The following is a 19,439-nucleotide window of genomic DNA, read 5'->3' as shown; positions in this document are numbered from 1 at the left end:
GGAACCAAGCTGAACCTATCGGAAGCAAACGGAATGAAACAGGGAGGGACCTACCTGAAATTGTCCAATAGTTGCAAAACATTTTCAGTTTGGAGGAAATGGTGTCTGACTAATGAATACACCCCAGTATCGGCTGTGAGTGTGGTTGTCAGTCATGCAGGAATGTTGTCCATCTCTTTCTCGTTTCTCCTGTGTTTATCATGAACTCTGAAGGCTGTTCCCACCGCCCACTGTGTAAACAGATGCGTGCGCACACACACACACACACAAATGCTCTCTTTCTCCTCTCTCCTATCACTCTCATATACCGTACTGTCGGTCTTTTTCTCTTTCAGTTACATTTCTGCTGAACTTTCAATTAGCTTTTTTGGCATGACAAGTCGTTATCTTATATTGCCAAAGCAAGAACCTATTAAATCAATAATAGCAATGAAATTATAACACAGGGAATATTGACCACAAGCTCTTGTCTCTCTCTCTGTGTATGTAATCCCATGTAGCTCAGTTGGTAGAGCATGGCGCTTGCAACACCAGGGTTGTGGGTTCAATTCCCACGGGGGATCAGTATGAAGAGAAAAAAAAATGAAAATGTATGCACTCACTACTGTGGATAAGAGCATCTGCTAAATGACAAAAATGTAAATGTACAGTATCTCTGTCTTTCTATCTCACGCTATCTCTGTCTTTTTCTGTCTCTCTCTAGCCGGTCCAGAGACCCAGTGCTTTGCTCAGCCCTGCGGTCATGTTCGGAACAAGAAAGACCTGGGACCTTGGCCACGCCCCCTGTCTGCAGGAGCTCTGGAAGAAAGACGTCTCATTGGATGGTGAGTGGATTCTGTAGGCCCACACCATTGGGCAGCAAGGGAGTCCCTCTGTGACACAGGGGTGGGACTAAACCAGTGTGGCCACATTTTTGGGATGACAAAGAGCGGGAGGGAGCATGAGAGGGAATGGGAGAGGTGTGTGCTGCCTGTCTGACGGGACTAAGAGTAGAGGAGTGTGTGACACATTCCCATGAGCTGTGCCTCTCAGTGAAACTGGGAGAGACAGGAAATATTGGAGAAGAGAAGGAATTCCTATATCTGACTGGAGAGGGGAAAGGAAGAGTCTGACAGTGGTCTGAGAAAGCGGTGAGGAGTTAGTGTGCCAGTCTTCTCTCTCTTTCTCTACCTCTCTCAGCTGAAGGAGTGCGTCTCTAGCAGGTACAGAGCTTAAAGCTGATCCCCTTACAGCCACAGTCCAGGGGCCAGGAGTGTAAACACTGGACCTATTGTGTGTGTTCGTGTGTGTGTGTGCATCTGTCTGTGGATGTGTGTTTCTCTGCGCTAATGCTCTTGCAGGACTGCTCAAGGTGACGATGGAGCAGCAGAACTGTGATTGTGCTAGTGCAGAAAAGAAAGCAAGAGAGTGACTGTCTGAGAAAGAAAGAAAGGCAGAGAGAGGGGAGAGAAAGGGACAGTGTTGCTAGCGAAACGGAGAACGGAAGTTAGAGAATGAGAGGAGGAGAGGATGGTAGCGTTTTACGTGTCCGGTCGTATAATACTTAACAATGTGTGTCCTAATGGTGTGTGAGTTTGTGTGTACGTTTTGTACGTGTGTGACTCCGCTGTGGGACTTAATCTGCTGTGTCATCAGTTACCGAACTTCCCTGAATAAGTGTATTTTTCTTGGTGTGTGTTTGCCTTAGTCTGTGATCCATTGTATGGATAAGGCGCTTTGTTCAGTTAAATTGCTCTTACGTGTGTATTAGGAAATAAACGTCTGTGTTTGAGTGTGAGCATGTGTGTTAATACAGGTTAATATTGTAGGGTTGATTTGTGTGTTTAATAGACCCAGTGTAGTAGTACAGTACACTGATTGTCCTCAGGTTGATAAGACTCTGGGCCCCCATACAGGTGACCATACACATACACACATGCATACACACATGTAAACAGGCCTGTATGCAGTTAATGCATCACCTGCTGGTTCCTGTGTTATCACACTGCTTATCTAGCTGTGCTGGTTTCCATGGGACTGTCTGTGTGAACCTTGGAAGGTTGGGCAGGGAGAATAGGGGAGAGAGGCCTAGAATCACTCTTGCCTGAGGGGAGAGGAGAGAATAATGGTTAGTAGAGGGAGAGGGGGGGAGAAAGGTAAGTGGGAAGAAGAGAGGGCAATAGCAAATTACCTCTGACACAGGTAGAGAGAGGGAAGGAGAGAGAGGGAGAAGATGGAAAAGGGTAGAGGGATAGAGGCTGTTTTCTGACTCAAGTGAATACAGGATCGTCTCTGCCACAGTGGATAAGAACATAATCAACCCATTTGGCTGAGGCTTGTTTGTGTACTGTGTTTAACTGTGAGTGTACAGTCCATGTTTGTGTTTCTAACTTTGTTTGTCCCTCCCGTGTGTCCGTAGCGAGCTCGGTGGACTTCTTGATGAGTGATGGTGAGGAGGACTGCTCCTTCCTGTCTCTACCCGCAGCCACTTTCCCACAACGCACCGCTCTGACCACTACTGACCAATTAGAAACCAGCCAGCACAACCACAACCAACAGCTACTCATACAGGTGAGATGACTGCACACACACAACTAATACTCAACTAACTAGGTCAATGTGGCTAGCGTATCGTTCATATTGGTGGGTGTTTTCCCAACATGATACTGGTTTGTCCTGGTTTCACTGGCTAAACTGGTGGGGGCGTTTCAGGTCAGGAAGAGCCCTGGGGAGTGGGACTCAGTCGATTTATCGATCAGGTTTTAATGAGCTTCTAACACACACCAATACAAATACACACACACACACACACAGCCTAGCTGTCATTATCCTGTACACTCTATATGTACTCTGCAGAACAGAGAATCTTGTGTGTCTGCATTGTATCCCTCCTGTGGTTTCATTTCATGTGTGTTCAGGATTGTGTTGCTTTGTCAGCATTTGGAGTAACATAGGGTAGAGCTCACACTGTTACAACAACACATACCTTTATAGTAATAAAACAAACAGATCTTCCTTCAGGAGGGTATAACGGACTGAACGTTGCATATAGAAATGTCACAAATAGAGCAGACCTTATTTTATCACATGACTGAGAGGCATGTCTGTTCTACATAGTATATTTCCGTTGGAACGTTCCACAATGTTGTGCCCCACTGAACACAGCACAGAGGGGTATACTACAAACCAGGATCAATGAGTTAACCAGCTAACTTGGATAAACAAACATAAATAAGTACTGATTTTCTGGTTCATTAGGAAAGATAAACTAAGATGTGTTTTTGGTTGTTGGGTCAATCAGACATGCCTATTTCAAGCTTATCTTTCTATAAAATAAAAGGTTATTTCAGAATATTTAGGAAAGTGAGCTGGCTAAGTCATTGATCTTACTTTGTAGTATACCCCTCAGGCGTGGGTATTCTACACTGTTCTGCCCAGCGTCTCGTGACAAGCGTTTCCTAATCTGCCGCTGTAACTTGGATTTGGACTTGCGTTGACAGCCCCAGTGCTAAGTCATAAAGCTCACATCAGCACTTCATAAAATGGCATTGGCGTCTCATAGCGACAGGTCTTGCAGATTAAAGATGACAGTGCTGTCCGTGCCTTTTGACACGTGGCTTTTAACTGGACGCGTACGCGCAAACTTACCCGCGTACACAAAAAGATGTCTCTTCAACAAATCGTTGCATTTCCTCCATATTCCTCTTTCGTTCATCGTTGTGCTGTTTCTCCTTTATCTCATCTGCCATTTCTCTTTGTCTTCCTCCACCCCTCTACACCTTTCATTGCTGTACGTCCTCTCATCCCTCTCTCCTCCCCCCATCACCCTTTCATCCACAGAAGGTCACCTGGTCCTGTTCCTGGACATCTGCCTATGTAATGTCCTCATTCGCTCTCTTTCACTTTCTCTACAGTCTCTAGCTCTCTCTCTCTCTCTCTCTCTCTCTCTCTCTCTCTCTGTCTCTGTGTGTATTTAGTATTTTAGTTTCTTTAGTCTGATTTGTATGGCTGTAGGTGGTTTCAGTTGGTAGAGTAGCAGTTTCATCTCTGCATCCGAGTCTATTTGTATAGACCATTGGTTTGCAAACCTCTTCTCGGGGACCCCATGCAGTTCAATGTATTTGATCTATTCCAGAACTAGCACACCTGATTTTAATCTTCAACTAATCATCAAACCCTTGATTAGGTGAATTACACTCACTGGCCAGTTTATTAGATACACCCATGTAGTACCGGGTCGGACCCACCTATTCCTCCAGAACAGCCTGAATTCTTCAGGGCATGGATTCTACAAGGTGTCAGAAATGTTCTACAGGGATGGCATCACACAGCTGCTGCAGATTGGACGGCGGTACATTAATGCTGCAAACAGCCCATTCCATCTCATCCCAAAGATGCTGTATTGGGTTTGGTCAGCAACAATGTTCAGATATGCTGTGGCATTCAATTGTTGCACAATTGACCTAACATGTGCCAGGAAAACTTTCCCCACACCAGTACACCAGGCAGGATGGGTCCATCGACTCATGCTGCTTATGCCAAATCCTGACTCTGCCATCAGCATGACACAACAGGAACTGGGATTCGTTGGACCAGGCCCTATTTTTTCATTCCTCAATTGTCCAGTGTTGGTGATCGCGTGCCCACTGGAGCCTTTTCTTGTTTTTAGTGGATAGTAGTGGAACCCGGTGTGGTCGTCTGCTGCGTTAGCCCATCCGTGACAAGGATCAACGAGTTGTGCGTTCCGAGATGCTGTTTCAGCGGCTGTTTCTGAGATACTGGATCCGGCAACCATACCAGACTCAAAGTCGCTTAGGTCACTTGTTTTGCCCATTCTAATGTTCAATCGAACAGTAACTGGATGCCTGTCTGCCTGCTTTATATAGCAAGTTACAGCCACGTGACTCACTGCCTGTAGGAGCGATCCATTTTCGCAAACTGGGTGGTGTACTTAATAAACTGGCAGGTGAGTGCAGATGATCTAGTTCGGGGCCACAACAAAATTGTGAAATGTCTGGGGGTCCCATAGGAGATGTTTGAAAACCACTGGTATAGGGGTATATCCATTTGAATTCAATCACTTTTTGACAGCACCTCTTGATTTGAACAAAACCTTCCATACACATTTGGCCGTTGTAGAAGTGCTCAGAAAGTGACTTTTTGGACCTGAATGCCAAAACATTCAAGAGATAAAGGTGCGCTCAAAGTTGACCCATTTTGCGTACCCCACCATACTATGAGACATCCATGTCTTCATCACTGGAAAAGATAATCGATTGAGATGTATATAATTTAAAAGCTTGCTAACAGGGTTGTCAAACTTCTATAATTTCTGGAAAATAAGATATTTTTACACAAGTTGTCAGGTTTTTTACATTTCAAGTCAATTGTCTAAAAACGCTTAACTCCAATTTTTTTGTTGTAGCTTAGAGCCCATTTTACATAAGGTTTTTGTGTTGTGCCCGCCATTGGTTGAGACTCTTGAATACAGGGTGGGTGTCATGAGTTTACACGTTTGTTGATAAATGACATTTAAGGTTGTTTTTTTATAACGTTTTATTTTTTATATATAATACAATTGTTTGAAAACACTGTTTTTAAATGATATCAAACTCAACCGTTTATCTTTTCCAGTGATGAAGACATGGATGTCTGTCTCATGGTATGGTGGGTTCTGCAAAATGGGTCAACTTTGAGTACCTTTTATCTCCTGAATCCCTTTCTGACCACTTCTTCCATGGGCAAACATGTATAATAAATGTTTAAGTCAAAAGGGATGCTGTCAAAAAGTGATTGAATTCAAATCGATTTACCTATAGACTGACTGGATGGGTCAGTTCTGATCGGACCTGTGAACATGGATGATGTTATAAACGGTCCAATCCTCCTTTACACATCCTCGTTCCCTTGGAATAGTGACGTTAACGACCTGTCTGGCTTCTAACCTTTGACCTTTGCCGTGTATGTGTGCATGTGCACGTGTCTAGACACTGCAGGAGAAAGTGTGTGAGTTCCAGGCGCGTCTGCGAAGCGAGGAAGCTTCCCGGTGTCTGCAGCTGCAGAGACTGCAGCAGAGTCACCTGCAGAGTCACGAACAGAGTCTGCAGGAGAAGACTAACGTCATACGCACTCTAAAGGAGGAGCCGCACACAGCACTGCCCAACGGTGAGAGAGGAACGGGGAGATGGATGGATACAGGGAGGGAGGGAGGGGATAGAGGGAGGAAGAAAGAGCAAGGGAGAACTGTATTAGAGTAGTAGGAAGGAGAACTGCAGCTGTAAAGAAAGGACGGAGTCGTGACTGATACATCAGTAATTACTGTGAAATCAATGACTCCAAATGGTCTCGTCATGGTGTGTGTCTGTCAGGACGGGGTTCACAGTACTGACACAAGCCAGCCTGTCAGCAAGAAGAGGGCTGTGTGTCACGGCTGTGACCGACTGTCAACATGCATTATCCACTACTGTGGGGCTGGATGGCGTGGGTGTCTGTTTTTAAATTCTGTTGGTGCGTGTATATGTGTTTATCACTGTGTGTGTTGCAGGTGTGAGGGCAGTGCAGAGGCTGGCTGAGCCACAGGAGCAGCAGCAGCAGCACAGCAACCGTCTCATTCAGGAAGGAGAGCAGCTCATCACAGCGCTGCGCACACAGGTGGGGGAGCTGGAGGAGAAGCTGCTAGACCAGACCCAGGAGGTGGAGAGACTGCGCTCGGAGCTGGTGAGGGGAGGGGAGAGGAGGGATGGAAAGAGAGAATGAGTGCAGAGCCCTGCTGGCCTACATTCTTGGGCAAGCCTGGGAAAGACGAGCACAAGATAACTGACACCTTTTCTTCCAGGTGTAAGATTGCACCGTGACACACTTCTGCTTCACAGGCATTCTAAGGTGTTGCATGTGAGTGAGAGTGTGTGTAAGAGGGTGAGATGGGGAGGTGAGGGAGAGGGGGCAAGTCAAAGTGCAATGGTATGTACATCTGTATGTGTTCTTTTGTTTCACTGTCTCCTGATGTTCGTGTCCGGGGGGCAGAGAAAAAGTGCTTGTGCATTGCTGTGTGTGTGAATACATTTTAATGTATTCCTGTGTATATTTATATCCCTCTGTGTGGTGCCTTTGTGTGATACTGACGTGCCTGTTCCTCCTGTCCTGTAGGGGGCGACCGACCTGGAGAAGCACCTGGAGCTGTTGGTGGTCGAGAACGAGCGGCTGAAGCAGGAGCTGAAGGCATGCAAGACCTCACTGCTCCAGGAGGCTCCTCCACCGGCCTGCACAGCCACTGACTGCCCCCACAGCCAGGTACGGGTGTGAATCAAGTGCAACAGAGGCTGTGAAAACCCCGTTTTTTTTATATGTGTCTATTATAAACTCAGCAAAAAAAGAAACGTCCTCTCACTGTCAACTGTGTTTATTTTCAGCAAACTTAACATGTGTAAATATTTGTATGAACATAACAAGATTCAACAACTGAGACATAAACTGAACAATTTCCACAGACATGTGACTAACATAAAAGGAATAATGTGTCCCTGAACAAAGCGGGGGTCAAAATCAAAAGTAACAGTCAGTATCTGGTGTGGCCACCAGCTGCATTAAGTACTGCAGTGCATCTCCTCCTCATGGACTGCACCAGGTTTGCCAGTTCTTGCTGTGAGATGTTACCCCACTCTTCCACCAAGGCACCTGCAAGTTCCCAGACATTTCTGGGGGGAATGGCCCTAGCCCTCATCCTCCGATCCAACAGGTCCCAGACGTGCTCATTGGGATTGAGATCCGGGCTCTTCGCTGGCCATGGCAGAACACTGACATTCCTGTCTTGCAGGAAATCACGCACAGACCGAGCAGTATGGCTGGTGGCATTGTCATGCTGGAGGGTCATGTCAGGATGAGCCTGCAGGAAGGGTACCACATGAGGGAGGAAGATGTCTTCCCTGTAACGCACAGTGTTGAGATTGCCTGCAATGACAACAAGTTCAGTCCGATGATGCTGTGACACACCGCCTCAGACCATGACGGACCCTCCACCTCCAAATCGATGCCGCTCCAGAGTACAGGCCTCAGTGTAACGCTCATTCCTTCGACGATAAACGCGAATCCGACAATCACCCCTGGTGAGACAAAACCGCGACTCGTCCCTGGTGTAACTCGGGCAGTTGTTGTTGCCATCCTGTACCTGTCCTGCAGGTGTGTTGTTCGGATGTACCGATCCTGTGCAGGTGTTGTTACACGTGATCTGCCACTGCGAGGACGATCAGCTGTCAGTCCTGTCTCCCTGTAGCGCTGTCTTAGGCGTCTCACAGTACAGACATTGCAATTTATTGCCCTGGCCACATCTGCAGTCATCATGCCTCCTTGCAGCATGGCTAAGGCACGTTCACGCAGATGAGCAGGGACCCTGGGCATCTTTCTTTTGGTGTTTCAGTAGAAAGGCCTTTTTAGTGTCCTAAGTTTTCATAACTGTGACCTTAATTGCCTACCGTCTGTAATCTGTTAGTGTCTTAACGACCGTTCCACAGGTGCATGTTTATTAATTGTTTATGGTTCATTGAACAAGCATGGGAAACAGTGTTTAAACCCTTTACAATGAAGATCTGTGAAGCTTTTTGGATTTTTACTAATTATCTTTGAAAGACGGGGTCCTGAAAAGGGGCTGTTTCTTTTTTGCTGAGTTTAGCTCTGTGTGTGTAGGATACGGACGCCCTGTGTGGGAAGTTATCTTGTTGGAAGAACCAGGCCAGAGAGCGAGAAGAGGCAGTGTTATAAGTGTGTGTGGTGTATTATAACTGTATGTTGTGGACCTCCCGAGCGGCGCAGTGGTCTAAGGCACTGCATCGCAGTGCTAGCTGTGCCACTAGATATCCTGGTTCGAGTCCAGGCTCTGTCGCAGCCGGCCGCGACCGGGAGACCCATGGGGCGGTGCACAATTGGCCCAGCGTCGTCCAGCTAAGGGGAGGGTTTGGCCGGCAGGGATGTTCTTGTCCCATCGCGCACTAGCCACTCCTATGGCGGGCCGGTCGCCAGGTGTACAGTGTTTCCTCTGACATTGGTGCGGCTGGCATCCGGGTTAAGCGGGCATTGTGTCAAGAAGCAGTGCGGCTTGGTTGGGTTGTGTTTCGGAGGACGCACGGCTCTCGATCTTCGCCTCTCCCAAGTCCGTACGGGAGTTGCAGCGAAGGGACAAGACTGTAACTACCTATTGGATACCACAAACTTGGGGAGAAAAAAGGGGGTAAAAAAATTATAATAAAAAAAGAACTATGTTGTGTTATATAGGATGCGGAGGCCCTGCGTGGGGAGGTGTCTCGCTGGGAGATCCAGGCCAGACCGAGGGAGAGGAGGCTGGCTGAGTTGGAGCAGCAGGTCCTGGAGAAGGCCGGCCGTGTGGAAACGCTCAGCCGACAGCTGGAGGAGTCCAAGCGCCACGCGGGGGAGATGCAGAGGCAATTGGAGGAGTCCAAGTGTCAGCAGGGGGAGGTGGAGCAGCAGCTGAGCGTCCGGCTCAGGGACTGTGAGGAGGAGCTGGCCAGACAGGCCACCCAGCCCCATCAGGTCAAGGTGAGGAATCGCAAAAACTGTCCCATTTCAAAAACAACCCCTTGCTAGCTCCTATGTTACTTAATGGTCCCTCATAGATCTGAAATGGTAGGATGGGTAAGCTATATGTTGGTAGCTTACCACCTATTCAATATTTTTGAGTTATATGAATGACTGGGATGTTACGAGAGCATTTGCTGCTGAATTATGTTCCCTGATGATCTTACGATATCAATCTCTCTCTCCTGCTCCCTACCTTTATCGCTCTCCTCCTACCTCACCTATCTCGCTCTCTCTATTCTCTATCCGTCCAGTATGTGACTGAGATAGTGGAGGTGGAGTCGTCAGAGTCTCAGCAGGCCGTAGCTGAGGCCCAGGCCAAGAGCGCCACCCTGCAGGAGCAGCTATCACTGCAGAGACAGCTGCTCCGAGAGCTGGAGACACAGCTGCACGAGTCCCAGAGGACCAGCACCCAGCTCCGAGCTCAGGTACACACATAAGGAGATGTACACAGACACACACACAACCATCTAACAACATGCACAACCATCTAACAACATGCACATACTACTCTCACACACACATACGCGTAACCCTCTGTGCCCCTTCCTAATCCCATATTATTTCTCAAGTTCTCCTCGTTCCTCCCCCTGGTACCAGCATTGGTACAATCCAACTCACCCCCTTGTAGTAGATTGTGGTGGTACGGTCCTTCACAAAAACACCCTTCCCTCCCAGTAGAGGTGATTGGTTTGACCCTCGTCCCATCCCCTCCCCTGTAGAGGCATGGTCCGTGTTAACCCCTCTCTCTTCGCTTACGTTTGGTTCCAGCTGCGTGCAGACCGCGGCCGTATCTGCGGCCTGCTCTCCAAGGCCGTCGGAAGGGGCAATGGCGAGGTCATTTGCAGGTTGTCTAAGGTTGGCCCCCCTTGATAGCCACATTAGGCCCCTCATAGTGCGTCCTGTTTTCCACTACATCACTTCCTGTGTCTCAGGCACCAGCTCCCCGAACATCTGTGTGGTTTCAACCCCCCACCAAAACCCTGTGTTCTGTAGTGACACGTATAAACTGTACCCTAAATCTGTTCTAGGGTCCTCCAGTCTTGTGTGGGGGGTGCAGTGTGTGGTTGTTTTGGATTAGCTTTTAGCTGTAATGATGGTTCACAACACATTGTGAACTCATTAATGTATCCTGTAGCTGAGAAGAAGCAAACCCAATGGTTTTGCTGGGAGCTAACTTTTAATTAGTTCCATCTGTTAGTTATAGGCTTCAGATTTTAGATGTTATGGGACATTTGAAGCCCTTAGCTCAAATGCCCTGGTAGCTATTAGATCTGAGTTCCAGTGTTAGCTTTTATGCTAGCTTTTAGCTCTCATCCCTTAGCTCCAGGTAGACCACCAAACACGCTCCAGTCCCCATCCAGACCAGTGTGTTGGTATGGTCCCAAGATCTACTCCAATCTCCATTTCCAACCCTCTCTAAACTCTCTCTCTGTCCCCTGTAGATACTGGTGTACGAGGGGGAGATGGAGCGAGCCCAGGGCCAGTTGGAGGCTGAAATGCAGAACCTGGAGGAGGAGAAGAACAGGGTGATAGAGGAGGCCTTCATCAGGGCCGAAAGCGAGATGAAGGCTGTGCATGAGAACCTGGCAGGTAAGCCGAACGTTTAGGACTATGTGCTTTTTGCATTTGCGTGTATGCACACCGCAGTCCTGGACGGTATTCATTAGGGCACACCGAAGTGAAACATTTTCCATCAAAAAACAAAAGTGATTTTCTTACTGGACAACATCAGGTTTTATTCTATTTTGTTGGCCTTCGTAATGAATATGACCCAGGAATTTTTGTATGCTCTGTTTTATTTTTGTCATTATTCACTGTTGTAACAAAATGTGTGTGTGTGTGTATCCCTCCCTGTCCCCAGGTGTGCGTATGAACCTTTTGACCCTGCAGCCAGCCCTGCGTACTCTCACCTGTGACTACAACTGTCTGAAGAGACAGGTGCAGGACTTCCCCTTAATGCTGGAGAAGGCCATCACCGAGGCCAAGCAGGAGATCTGCCAGGTGATAGGCGAGGTGAGCAGTGCCAACCAAGAGCTGCTGAGGAAGTACAAGAGAGAGATGAACCTGAGGAAGAAGTGCCACAACGAGCTGGTGCGCCTCAAAGGTACGACCCCCTTGACTGTGCATACTGAGAGGTGTGTGGGATATCAGTCGTTCATACTAGCTAGTACATCCAGTTGATTCCACAGGTGCATCTGTGTACATAACAGATCGATTCTGTTCAAAAGCAGTGTATCTTTGCATTTGTTGTCCCAAAACAGTATTGTAATGTGTCTCTTCTGCCTGCTCTTCCCAGGTAACATCAGGGTGTTCTGTCGGGTGCGGCCGGTGTGCCGAGGGGAGCGTGATTCTGCCGAAAACATGGTCAGCTTTGACCCAGACGACGATGCCCTTCTCTACCTCTCCAACAAAGGCAAACTGATGACCTTTGAACTGGACAAGGTGTTCCACCCTCAGGCCACACAGGAAGAGGTCAGTAGAACATCATGACTTGGAGTACATCTCAATAGTCTAAAGTGGCTCCCTTGCCGTCATCTTTAATGATCTGAAAACGCACCCCAGGTAAAAGCAACATAAGATGTTTCTCATCAGCACAGATGAAGGAAATGACATGAGGAAGCCCCTTTAGATTATCGCGATATACCACAAGGATGTTGCGGTCTATATATATTCTAAGGGTTTACTGTCACCAATCACAACAGCTGTAATCCTCTCTGATTGGCTAACCAGGTGTTCCAGGAGGTCCAGTCCCTGGTGACGTCCTGTATTGATGGCTTTAACGTGTGCATCTTCGCCTACGGACAGACGGGCTCAGGAAAGACCTACACCATGGAGGTACTCGCTGCTAATATATACACACACACACACACACTTTCACTCTCTCTCCTCCTCTCTCATGGCTACAGGAGATAAATTAAGGTTAGATAGAAATTAAGAGATGTGTTGTAGTGATTGTTAATAGCAAATGTCTTGTCTGTCCTTTTCTTTAGGGTGTGGCCAAGGACCCGGGCATTAACCAGAGGGCTCTCAGACTGCTGTTCTCTGAGGTGACTGAGAAAGCACCCGACTGGGACTTCAAGATCACTGTTAGCATGGTGGAGATCTACAACGAGACCCTACGGTGAGGACACACACACACACACACACACACACACACATATCAGTATAAGGTCAGAGAGGGTGAGTGGGTTTGGATTTGAGTGCAGGTGCATGTGCAGCCTTGCCTCAGAGGTTACACAATGACAGAGGTGAAGCAAGGGTGATGTAGTTACAATACGTACCATTATGAGAAGGCTTTTTTAGATCACGGCTCAAGCGTTATTTCATTGTAATTTAGACCTAAGCTGTCTTTCACACAGTTCCTGTGTGCATGTGTGTAAGCAATTTGAGTGCATGGGCCAGCAGTTATATAAAAGTGGATTATATATAATGTCCTTGATTCATCTGTTGAATACAAGAGCTCCTCTCCTCCCTCCCTCCCTCTATCCCCTTCCTCCCTCTATCCCTCCCTCTCTCTGTTGCATAATCTCTGAACATCTGTGTGTCCTTTCTGCCAAAGCATGACGGCAGGACGCACCACGAGAAGAGGGGTGGAATATCATAGCGCATGAAAGAAGCCATTTTGGCCCCACTTAGTTGGAGAGTCGACTACAGATTATCTTGATCGTTTTTGTTAATTTGAGCTATCTATGTATCTATCTAGTTATCCATCTATTGCTCTATCTGCCGAATGTTGTTGGGGGATATCATAGGACAAATATCAAACGTCACCATACACCCAAAGTAGTGCTGTATGCGTATCATTTTAAGACAGTATTTTTCTTTGAGTGGGAACCATCTTTGTGACAGTGCGTTGCTGTTGTTTTCTGTAGGAACCTTTTGGGGGACAACCAGGGTGAGAAGCTGGACATCAAGATGAACCCAGACGGTAGCGGTCAGCTCTATGTACCGGGCCTCACGGAGTTCACTGTCCAGAGCCCTGAGGACATCAACAGGGTGAGGCCACCGTTCAACTACTGCCACTTATACTATGCCTGCCACAGGGTAGCTTTGTGTCCGATGTCCATAAGTGTGCTCTGATCTGCAATCAGTGTGTCAATCAATCACATTTTGTTCATATGGTGTTACTTACCAGTCACAAAGTGCCAAATTGTATTCCTGGCCTAAACCCCAAAGCAATACTTTTCCATCAGTAGTGTTTTCCAATTAAATACAGATGTGTAGAGAAAGCTGTTATTGGGCATTGTTTACAATCATGCGTCAGTTATTAAGATGGCTCCCACGGTTCTTAGGCCTGAGGCTGAGTTCTCATCCTGAAATGTCTGACAGAGATCTTGTGTTCCCTGAGCCAGTGGAATGTGCCCAAGCCGGGATTTGCCTCTAGTCTACAGATTAGTTTGTGTGTTAATGATTGAAATCTGCTCCTGTGTGTTTGTGTGTTCTTCCATGTGCATATGACAGAGCAGTTATTCACTTCCTATGACCCCTGACCTCTAACCCCTGGCCTGTGCCCTCTGTGTAGGTGTTTGAGCTGGGTCACATGAACAGGGCCACGGCCTGCACCAATCTGAACGAACACAGCTCCCGCTCTCACGCCCTCCTCATCATCACCGTAGCAGGCTTCAACTCCTCCACCGGGCACCGCACGCAAGGTACACAAACACACAATTCCTGTACTGGACATTGCACACAAGGTACACACACATACACACACACACACACACACACACACACACACACACACACACACACACACTCATTCAGGATTTTATCTCTGTACAACCTCTGCTAGGTAAGCTGAACCTGGTTGACCTGGCTGGCTCAGAGCGGATTGCTAAATCCGGGGCAGAGGGCAGCCGCCTGCGAGAGGCCAAGTGCATCAATAAGTCCCTGTCGGCCCTTGGTGACGTCATCAATGCGCTGCGGAGCCGACACTCCCACGTGCCCTTCAGGAACTCCCGGCTCACCTACCTGCTGTCTGACTCACTGAGCGGGGACAGCAAGACCCTGATGATGGTGCAGGTGAGAGAGGGAGGGGTACAGGAGGGTGTGAGAGGGATTGGGGAGGGAGAGAGGGGTGGGGGGTAAGGGGTTTCAAATTAAATTGTTATTAGCCTACAATAAAACCATCGATGCTTGATGCCATCAATGCTAGCCTTCAGGCTAATATCAGAAGGTATTTTCTCTAGGTGTCTCCCCTGGTCAGTAACATGAGTGAGTCGGTGTGCTCTCTGAAGTTTGCCCAGCGGGTACGGACCATCGAGCTGGGCAACGCCACCAGGAGACAGTTGGAGAACTCCTCCACCTCCTCCTCGCCCACCCATGACAGCGTGGAGGTAACCTACACACACACCAACGAGAGAGTGAGGGATGCACTCACACATGAAATCTCACACACGTGTGCTAGGTCAGCCCAGGCCTTACGTCAAACCTTCCCCAGATCACTGAGCCCAATCTGGGGCATCAGATTTCATTCTGTCCCTCTGCCCTTAATGATCCAGGTCGGGAATGGGTTAGGCAGAGCTGAACACAAAGCAGTTGTTTTAGGAAACCCACTTTCTAGCAAAGAAGATCTAGTAGGCTCAGGATGTTTGAAAAGGTTATCTCCAAAAAGCATCTGGGTCATTTCTTTTTAGCAAGCAATGACACCCACCATCTCAGATTGTTCCGACATCGTTTCTGTAGATAGAAACAGATAAGATTAGCATTCCTGGTCATTCCACCTCAAAAATAACAAGAAAGAGGATTTCGACACCCACCATCTCAGATTGTTCTGAATTTGGTGATGGGATTTTTTCTCCTGTTCAGAGAAATTAGTGATTGAAGTTGTTAGGTTTATGTCCCATTCTACATATTCATATTACCAGGTTCTGACCACTAAATGGTGCAGAGATTTTACACATTCAGGAAAGGTGATGACGGATTATTATGGACCATTCCTGGTGACCACTTAGTTTATGATAAGTTATGCACTTTGTTCATTTAGTAGATCATTTCAACAGATGACCATTCAAAACACTGCTTTCATCAGATGAAAACTGCAGAGTTAATGACAGACAGAGCCTGCATTCAAATGCATAATAGATGCATCCAGTCTGGGTTTGAGAAGTGTTTACACCTGTATAGATAGTGGAACTATGTCTCCTGAGTGGCGCAGTGGTCTAAGGCACTGCATCGCAGTGCAAACTGTGCCACTAGAGATCCTGGTTCGAATCCAGGCTCTGTCGCAGCCGGCCGCGACCGGGAGACTCATGGGCGGCGCACAATTGGCCCAGCGTCGTCCAGGGTAGGGGAGGGAATGGCCGGCAGGGATGTAGCTCAGTTGATAGAGCATGGCGTTTGCAACGCCAGGGTTGTGGGTTCGATTCCCACGGGGGGCCAGTATATATAAAAAAATATATATATATATGTATTCACTAACTGTAAGTCGCTCTGGATAAGAGCGTCTGCTAAATAACGTAAATGTAAAATGTAAATGGAACTTGCAAGCTTGCAGCAGGGTCGTTCCATTTCAGCAAGTCATGACACCATCTAGTGGTCAGAACCTGGTAATGTCAGGTGTCTGCATCATTTTATTTTCATTAATTTTGGAGTAGAATGTCCTTTTAAAAAGTAACTAGAACTGATCTTCAGTCCTTCTACATTCAAATGATCCGGGGGAGTGCCCCGAACCCCCTAAGCAAGGGGACTGGAATTGGTCAAACTCGCATTTTAAATTATCCTCTTTCCCTAAAAGCATGATGGTCATGACTTTCTTACATGAAATGGGAGGTTAACTTGGCCCCAGACAATCGATCTGAGATCGACTTAAGTTGCAGTCATGGGATTTTGCTTTAACCCCTGACTGCAGTAGATGAGCGCGAAACAGAGAAGCAGAGAAACAATCGTAATCCAGTTAGACAGGATCCTTAGCGGAATGGGGTTGAATGAGGAACTTGAACTTTGGTATTGATGTTTCTATAATTTACCTTTGACCTTTCTGCAGCTGGACTCTCCCCCGGTGACTCCCGTGCCCCTCCCCATCTCCCGGGCCAGCAGTGCCGGCTCCACCCTCTCCGCCTCCTCCAAAACCCCAAACACACGACGGAGGTCTCAGTCCCAGCTCTCAACAGGTAAATGTATGTACACACACATACACACCCCTTAGTCCCAGGTCTCAACAGGTACACATGCCTCTCTTGAAATGTCCTCTGTCACCATGAACCCTGGGACCCATTAATATACAACAACACTAACATGTACACACACCCCATACACACACACACACACCACCTTATGCCACCATTATTGGGATGATATAAAAAAGATATACACAATATACACAAACAAAGTGAACTCAAGTGAGGTGTGAATGGTCAGTGTGAATCCGTTCACTCCTCTGTGTCCTGATCCTCTGGTCTGATTGGTTGGTTTGCAGACAGGCTGTTAGGCAGAGCCAGCCCATTGGTGGGAGACGGTGGGCAGGTAGGTGGGGTTTATGCTGATTGGTCGCTTGGCATGGAAAGTAAATGCTCAGCATGGCATGGTGCCCAGTGCCCACCTGTGTCACCTGGTCAATGCCCACCTATCTAACACACCCCGCCTCTAACATCAGGAAGTCGTGCGATTGTAAACTTTTTGTGTGGGTCTTGACTCTTGTCCCTTTGTCTGTGTGTGAGAGACTGCAAGCTTTGTTTGTCTATCTGCAGATCCATGTGTGTGTGGGTGAAGGTGTCCGTACAGGTCTGTGATTGTCTGGCTGTCTGACTTCTGACTGTCTGTCTGTAGCTGTCTGTGATTTTGTCTGTGACTGACGGTCTGAATGCAATTCTTATTTGTGTGATCTGCATATTGTATGATGTGATGGTGTTTGTGTGTCTTGTCTATATGGATTTGTTGTGTGTGTGTGTGTGTGTGTGTGTGTGTGTGGAATCTGTGGATACATCACCTCTTCCTCTTCCCCATCTGTGCTGCTCTCTGGCTGGGTTGTAGTGAGCTGTTATTAACACAGGGACACCACTCCCCACGATTCACAGTATTACTCTTCCCCTACAGGACGATTGAAACTGTCTGTCTGAAGGCTCCAATGGATCCAGAATGAACCCGGATCCTGACCCAGTCAGCCATTGGGCCGTCTGAACAGGAGGGTGTTAACCAGTACCTTGACCCAACAATAGAAACTCTCTGCTTTGGGAACAACCTGTCCGCTATCAGCCCTCTCTCCTTCTGCTGATCTCACTCAGCCAATGGGTGAGAGCAACTGGACTAGGCAAATTATCAGATCTGACCGATCAGATCTGATCAATCAGATTGAGAGAACGGTGACATTTCATTTATTTAGCTATTTGAACAGCAGAGGGATGAAGAGGGGGATAGAAACTTTGACCCCCATGGAAGGCCGCCTCATGCTGCATACCAAGACTGTCCCAATGCTCTAAAAATGGCCTCCAGGTCTCCTTTTCTTCATTACTACTGATAGCTGAAAGGAATGGACAGGTGTTAATTTTAGCCAGGATTGTTATACAGCCTCTATATCTTAACTACGTGTCCTCGTCTATACCCCTCAAGAAACACAACACACCAGACTGCAAGTGACTACAGGACAGTCTGTCTTCCACACCTGACTAGGGGCCAAAGGGGAGGAGCACCTGAGAGTAACACAGGCCCCTGTCCTAAAAACAACTCTCATAAAGAAACCCTTTACTCCTCACAGCCCAGAACAACTCCACCCCACCTTTCACTCCTTCACCTTTGACCCTTCAACCGGGCCTGTGATCTATTCTCCCATTGGCCAATGGACTTGCTCTCCCCACCCCTCACAATAACGCCACACCCACACCCCTAGTGCTAACCAATCCCTTCGTCCCATCATCAACTAACAGTATAGACCTTCCAATCACAGTATTTCTGGGTAAAAATGCACTTTAAACGAGGCTGTTACCTTCTTGATGTGTTTTCTAACAATGCTCCAGTTACGGATTATGATAATATGCATATACAGTATATATCTGTGTGTTTGAGATGTTTTTAATCCCTTTAGCCTCCGTTGTTTTTTTGTGTGTTTTTTACGAGTGTTCCATCCCGGTCTCCTTCCACACTTTCTCCCCCTCATCCAATCAGGGTACTCCACAGATATAGAGCTGGGCTTCTTTTACCCAATAGGATGCGAGCAATAAGAGACGTGAGTGCGGAGAGCTTTTAACTTCCTGTGTAGCCGTTTGTGTTTTAGATTAGATTTCTCCAGGGCAATACAGAGCCGCCTCAGCACTGCATGGAAACGTTCCTGGATATGTTGTCGTGTTTCTTGTACCGAGCGAATAAAGCTAGACCGATTCAAACTCCCTGCCAGACAGGAAATGCCATTCCTGTTATTGGATGCTGCAGGTTGAAGTTGCCCAGAAGCACAGATCTAGGATCAGTTTATTCTACCCAAATCCTAAGGTTATCCAATAGGGACACAAAACTGACCCTAGATCCGCATCCAGGACCACTTTATCCTACTCCCTATGGCTGACCACAAGCTGCCAATGACAACGGATCACCTCACTGAACAGACACATATGTAGCTGCAGAAACTGCTGCCCCTGAGGGAGTGATAAGCTTGTGAACTATGTTTGAAAATGCATCCAGTGTAAATAGGAATGCTTAGTACATTTGATCAACTGATCAATCAGTACATATCAGCTAATCGACAGTGTTTCTTCAATGTTAAACCAATGTTCCCTCCAATACCAGGATGTCTGAGGAATATCGAGGACACGCTGCATCGTGTTGATGGGTATCTCTGCTTGCTTTTGTCTTTGTTGTTGCCTCCGTAGGTTTCTACAGTGTTGTTTTTGTACACCCTTTTTAATAAACACTCAATACCAAATGAAACTCAACCGTCTTCTTAT

At 47.3% G+C, this 19,439-nt stretch overlaps 1 protein-coding gene across 8 annotated transcripts in view; it reads left to right on the top strand.

Moving 5' to 3' along the window:
- LOC311127648 (kinesin-like protein KIFC3) overlaps positions 1–19,422 on the top strand; it is a 66,254-nt gene extending 46,832 nt beyond the window's left edge. For 3 of the 8 annotated variants that reach the window (XM_084159475.1, XM_084159476.1, XM_084159480.1), the window contains exons 2-20: positions 704–824; positions 2,399–2,550; positions 5,967–6,144; positions 6,524–6,696; positions 7,126–7,269; positions 9,244–9,525; positions 9,819–9,992; positions 11,010–11,157; positions 11,429–11,671; positions 11,864–12,039; positions 12,298–12,402; positions 12,558–12,688; positions 13,440–13,563; positions 14,090–14,219; positions 14,360–14,589; positions 14,757–14,903; positions 16,553–16,679; positions 16,985–17,031; positions 17,602–19,422. In XM_084159475.1, coding sequence (XP_084015601.1) covers positions 743–824; positions 2,399–2,550; positions 5,967–6,144; positions 6,524–6,696; positions 7,126–7,269; positions 9,244–9,525; positions 9,819–9,992; positions 11,010–11,157; positions 11,429–11,671; positions 11,864–12,039; positions 12,298–12,402; positions 12,558–12,688; positions 13,440–13,563; positions 14,090–14,219; positions 14,360–14,589; positions 14,757–14,903; positions 16,553–16,679; positions 16,985–17,031; positions 17,602–17,610 — 2,802 coding nt within the window. In that variant the 5' untranslated portion in view covers positions 704–742 and the 3' untranslated portion in view covers positions 17,611–19,422. Of the gene's footprint in view, positions 1–703; positions 825–947; positions 1,203–2,398; positions 2,551–5,966; positions 6,145–6,523; positions 6,697–7,125; positions 7,270–9,243; positions 9,526–9,818; positions 9,993–11,009; positions 11,158–11,428; positions 11,672–11,863; positions 12,040–12,297; positions 12,403–12,557; positions 12,689–13,439; positions 13,564–14,089; positions 14,220–14,359; positions 14,590–14,756; positions 14,904–16,552; positions 16,799–16,984; positions 17,032–17,601 lie in introns of those variants that run through there. The other 5 variants (XM_084159482.1, XM_084159481.1, XM_084159478.1 and 2 more) reach the window with 5 other exon arrangements.
- The last annotated feature ends 17 nt before the right edge of the window (positions 19,423–19,439 follow it).

Source organism: Coregonus lavaretus, assembly GCF_964263955.1.
Source record: "Coregonus lavaretus genome assembly, chromosome: 4".
Taxonomy (NCBI): domain Eukaryota; kingdom Metazoa; phylum Chordata; class Actinopteri; order Salmoniformes; family Salmonidae; genus Coregonus; species Coregonus lavaretus.
This window is presented reverse-complemented; position numbering and strand designations above follow the sequence as displayed.